Below are 5,929 nucleotides of genomic sequence, written 5' to 3'. Positions count from 1 at the left end.
TTGCCATCACTGAGTGAATGTGTTTGAAAGGGCGAATGTGCCATGTAGTGTAAAAGCGCTTCGAGTGGTCGGAAGACTAGAAAGGCGCTAAACAAGTACAGGTCCATTTACCATTTAAATGCTATTGTTTGTGGTTCACGTTTGATTAATAGACGAATAAAGAAATAAAGTAAATATTATTACCACAGATGAAGTGGGCAGTATTAGCAGATTGTCGGTATATTTTAGTGAAAAGCAGAAGAGGAGGGAACTGCAAGCCAGGTGTTTCATGGAGTTTCTTCATGGAGTGCACAAACCTCTGAAAAGGTTTGTGCACTCTCAATTTAAAATCAATGTTTGTAAAACTATACAATCTACACAGTTAATGTCTAGAGTCAAATATTATATAAGTGGTTTTGTGGTGAAATATCACATGGACAATCAGGACCATGTGTCAGCCAAACCACTGACGGGGAAACAAAAACGGATGTCTTTATGAACAGTGACTTCTGGATGACACGGTGGCCCCTCAAACAGTACATTAAAGTCTCACTGGATTCATAAAAAGGAGGCTGGCAGGCTAATTCAGGACAGGAAGACTGCAGGCTCACAAACGCAAGCCTAACCGACTGGAGTGCTGGCTAGTTACTAGCAGGCTGGGGTGATGGCAGGTGTCTAGCTTGTTGGAAGATAGCAGGCAAAGGGGCAGACTGGAGGCTTTCATGCTGGTTGCTAACATGCTGCAGGCTAACTGACCAGGAAGCAGAGGAGGCTGGAGTGACAGGTGCAAGAAAAACAGGAGGTGGAGCAAAGCAAGTGTGTTACTTCCATCTGTACAATGCCTGTATGTTGACAAACTCAGGATCCCACTTTCAAAACACAGTGAGGGACTCCTCACTGTAAAGAAACATCCATAGTCATTTCAAAAGCAGTCCATGAAAAAGGCAGGTTGGGCTTGGACTTTTTTGGTCAGTTCATTCTCATAGCTTAGGAAAAACTGGTTTGGACTCAAATGCAACACAGTACATGCAACAGGATGTTTTTGGCGATTTAATGAATATAACTTACAAGCAGGTGTATGTAGAGGCAGGCAAATAAATGGGTATAAAAGTGTTATTTGTCACCCCAATAACCGAAACTTGCAAATGCCTTAACTCAACACTCAAAAATTCCCTTTTCACCTCTCCTTGTACAGCAGCAAAAATTAACATGCAAAAAATGCTAACAACATATATTTAGATTTTATGTCTACATCCAGCAAACATTTGCAAAAAGTGGACAAATGTTTTAATAAGTCCTATTAATAGGCCCTGATAATGCCCATCATTACAACAATCTGAATGGTAATCAACAATCTGAATGAACTGTAATGCTGCTGTATTTATAAAATCAAAACATCAGTGGTACAAACATATTTCATTAATTCTAAATCATTTCAGATTTTTTTCAACCATGTGTAACATCCATAGAGCCACATATATTTCAGTGTGAAAATACAGTTTGACAAGAACAGAGGTACCAGTTTGAATACAAGGAATAAAAAATAAATGACATCTTGCTTATTAAATAAAATAAAAAAAATAGATAAAACAGAGAAAAAAGAGAAGAGTTGAATTTTTGCTTTTAAATAATTCAGTCCCTCTTCCATTGTCCCACCATCTTGCCTTAACTGGTAGTGCGGTCTGGTCGCGCTGTTTAAGGCAAAATAGATATAAAACACGTAATATCTAAAGGATCTACCCTGTAATTGATAGAAAATGCATGTTTCTATCAATATACAAAGTATGCACGTAGTTTTAGCCAGATTTGGTTGAGAAAGAACAGAACTTGGCAAGCGTGGTGCGAGGGGTGCTTTGCTTCTACCTCTTATTGAACTTGACTCCCAGAGTTTCTCTCCCACAGTAACAGCAGCTGGCTGCCTGCTTGGGGCTCTAACTCCTACATGAGACAAAGAGATGTGAAAAAGTTTAAAATGCAGTACTCGTTAAAGTGAAAGAAACTGACTGAAGTTTCTACATAAATCATAGAGCAAGGCAAATGCATCACTCACTGGACAAGACATGACACTATCAACCTGATATTTTCAACTGACCAGCTAAATGTGATATTTACAGGATGAAATGAAAATTCTTTCCAAGAATTAATATTGCTAAACTTTCTGTAAACTGCTTAAGTTTACACAGTTGTAGCTTGAGTTTACACTGTCCAATCTGCCCCAAACTTCCCATGTTTGATAAGAGTCCCAGCCTGAACACATCTACATGCCACTAGCGCTACCTACTAGAAACAGGAAGTAAGATTTATGACAATCTCATTTATCTGAAATTTCCTGGCGCAGGACACAACCGCAGCACGCCCCAACACGCAGACTGTAAAGCTTTAAAATGTTTATTAAATTTAGAACACTAAACATAACTATGCATTAATGTTTGCTGAAAATAGTATGTTTTAGGTTTCATATCCGAGAGAGGCTGTGTTAAAAATGTGTTATTTGTCTTTTGCTTGTAACTGTATTTAAAAATCCTCTCCACTCAAAATTTGTTATGTCCCCTATAATGACAGACCTTAACTTTGCTTGTATCTGTGCAAAGTTTGTCACTAGAGAGGCGTTTTCACATTCCTCTATGTCTGTACACTCCCCTAAAATCTGAGATTCAGACATGGACAAGCGAGATTTGGTACATGACAAATTTGTATGTAGACCGGGCCCTGGAGCTTCCTTTCATGATCTATTACGTAATAACAATGTGAACCCACTGTAACATCGCAGCAGATATTATGTTTTGCAATCATTAACTAGCGACCCGATCCCGGATAAGCGGATGAAGATGAGAGATGAGAATCACTAACCATTAACAGTATTTAATTAGGGGACAGAGCTTCCGGATCTGTGAAGTAAAGCTAATGTGGAAGAGTCTATAACCTAAGTAATAAACAAACTACAGTCAAAAATCTGTTAAATTTTAAATGAGAAGAGGCCTATTTTGTCAGTCTAGGAGGAGTTCCTTGGTGCGTGTAAAAATACAGTTTGGGCAGACTTGAACTTGGATTTTAAATTGTACAACAATACCAAGAAACCAAGAAGAACCAGAGGAAATAAACATGCAGTTTGTTTTCTTGATAATGATTAAGTAAAGTTCCAGTTGACTTCCTACGGTTATAGCTTCCCCACTAATGTTACTGGTTAATAAAAAAGTAATCATTTCATGTGTTTCCTCAGACTTCTCCACTGTCAAGCTGGTTTACCAATAACTGTCCCAGGGCTCCAGGTTCACTATGCAGCAATTAGTTTGTGGCAGTTTGAATTTCAAAAATGTAAATTAAAAGAACAATATAAACTTAAATAAGGGCCTTGAAGAAAGGCACTGTGTCACAATAAAGTTTGATATTCTTTAAGGTTTAAAAATATGTGGACACTTGGGCCAAAAATATAAGAGTAACAGTATCAGTAATGTGATAAATTACAGTTAATACTGAATGAGACAGACCTAAGTGAAATGCTAAGAATAGTTGTTGGAAGATGTTGAGCAGCCCTCTTTTAATGAAAGGCTACATTCAGTAATAGACAGCTTCTTACGAAATAACAGAAAAAGACTGAAAACACACAAGAAAAGCAGACATGTAGGACCTGCTTGGCAAAGTTATGAATATGTATTTAAACTATGAATTGGCATTTCTCATGTGTTTTCCTGTATTTCAGTTATGATTTACAGTAATTATTTCAGTTGTCAATTGTTGAATGTGTCCTCTTCTTCTGTCAGTTGTACCTTATGTATTCACCGTGCTCTCACCTGTCCGTCCCTGCTGATCTGGACCTTCTTGTTGTCGTTCCATGGGTTGAGAATGTGTTGGGTAGAATGGAAGGGAAGACTCTCCTGGTGGATCCACTTTACACTGAAAACCCCTCCTAGTCCCATGAAGCCCCAGTCTTGGCAGCTCTCCCGACTAATGACTGATGTCATGTGAGCGTAGCCCTGTAAAAAGGCAAAATACATCAGTTCAGTTTTTTTCAAAGATCCACATTTATATTGCACTTTTACAGTAGGGTCGATATTCCGGCACATATGGTCTAAATTATGATCACAGATTACATACAGCATGATGCAGTTGTTGTGTGTTGTGTTTTGTTACCTGGAAGTGTCCTGAGCCCTGAACAGAGAAGATGAGGACGATGAGGTTATTTTCCAGGAACGCCTTGGTGATTTTGGTCTCATTGCTTGGTGTGGTGGACCAGATACCTTTCTGCTGAGAAATTTCTATGTTCCGGATGTTGCTGCTCTTCATGATGAAGTACCGCACTGACGAAAAGACCAGCTGAGATAGCTGAGGCCTTGAGACCTGCCGAGAAAAAGGATAAAAATGAAAACATAGCTAAACTGACAAAAACATCCATTCATTGAAGATAGTAACATGTAACTAAAATAGTAACTAAAAACAGCACATAACATAAACTGCAACAGTTTTAAGAGGAATGTCTCAATATTTCTATAAACAAAAATGTATACATCTGAATACTTTATAAACACACAGATTATATCCTAATATAGCAAAAGAGCAAAATAAATAATCAGGAGGATCGACAATGCATGGGAGACAGTGAATACCTTTCCTGAGGAGGAGGGACAGGGGCTATCCAAGTTCACAAAACAGGAAGAATGGCTGGAGCAGTGAGGGTCATCAGAGAGCTGATTTATGGGCATTGAGGGCTCATCTCTGCTGTGGGCTTTTATCTGAAGCTGGTCCAAGGCTGCTGTCCTACAAGACCTGAGGAGAAGGAGTGAAATGTATGCAACATTTGAAACTGTATTTCACAGATTGAAAATGAATCTCATGGTTTGAAACTGAATTTAACTCATATTGCTCTCAATATTATTTTAATTTGGGTGGAGTTAGAAATTCAGTTTCAAGAGGCACTCATCTGGAATACTCTAAACTAGAATAGGAGAGTGCCAATTCAGTCCAACTCCTTTAAACCCAGAAAGCCTTACTGTTTAAACAAGCCCACAGTAAGGCTTTCTGGGTATGTCATGGCTAGCCCTTCACAACTCATTAGCACTTTGTAGAGCACATGCTGGAATAAAGCCTTACTTGGGTCTGGTGACATGTAAACTGAGATCCGATCAGTTAGTGTTAGCTAACCAGTGATGCGCAAACCACTAACTTTATGCATTATAGCACAATTGTCAGGAATGAGCACTGTGGTGCCTCTCTGTTTATCAGTTCTCACCCCATTGATGTGTACATGCAGCGTGGCCACAGAGGCAGCACAGACTGGCCCCTTTAGATTCTGCTTGTAGGAACTAATGACTACAAGAGGGGATTAAACTTATCGGCGATGAACTGATTAGTCTGGATGTCCATGTTTTTTAAATCTGACTGCCTCAGCTACTCGAAGCGCGAGAAATAGTTAAATTCAAGAACTGTGGATTATTTTTTTAGTAAGTGCAGAAGACAATGTAGACCTACACATGTAGTGTACTAATTTGTTAAAATTCACTGTTAAATCTAGTCTGTCTTGGTTTTTAATAATGCAAATAACCTGTGACTTTCCCAATTTGTGTTTTTTAGTTTTTGTTGGGTAAAATTTATCTGTTGAAAATATTCGAAAGAATACATCAGCTATTACCACTTTCTTGTATTCTTTTTAATTAACACATAATAATAACAATAGTATTTGAAATTAGATTAAATGGGTTTAGGTTGTCTATTAGGGTTGTTGTGAGCTTCTCTAGGTTTGCATGGTCTGATAACAAATTGAGCCAATGGTTTATTGATAGTTTAGTTCTGTCTTTCCAGTTGAGTAGTATGGTTTTCTTGGTCATACACTGTGTTCCAAATTATTATGCATATACTGTTTTTGTTCTTTTTCTTACTAAATAGTCGATATAATTGGCAGTCAATAGGATTTTTTATTCCTCAACAATTATATCGTAATCTGGATTTTATTAAA

At 38.1% G+C, this 5,929-nt stretch overlaps 1 protein-coding gene across 1 annotated transcript in view; it reads right to left on the bottom strand.

Annotated features, from left to right (window-relative positions):
- Positions 1-1,016: 1,016 nt before the first annotated feature.
- LOC118332568 (3'-5' RNA helicase YTHDC2) overlaps positions 1,017-5,929 on the bottom strand; it is a gene marked incomplete in the record, with an annotated part of 34,815 nt that continues 29,902 nt past the window's right edge. Inside the window, 4 exon segments of the mRNA XM_035667924.1 lie at positions 1,017-1,917; positions 3,771-3,953; positions 4,111-4,317; positions 4,584-4,743. Of these exon segments, the coding sequence (XP_035523817.1) occupies positions 1,846-1,917; positions 3,771-3,953; positions 4,111-4,317; positions 4,584-4,743 (622 nt within the window).

The sequence above is a fragment of the Morone saxatilis genome, unplaced genomic scaffold (genome assembly GCF_004916995.1).
Source record: "Morone saxatilis isolate NCDOM2014 unplaced genomic scaffold, NCSU_SB_2.0 Contig21, whole genome shotgun sequence".
Lineage (NCBI taxonomy): Eukaryota > Metazoa > Chordata > Actinopteri > Moronidae > Morone > Morone saxatilis.
Note: the sequence above shows the minus strand (reverse complement) of the source record. Positions and strands in the feature narration are given on the sequence as shown.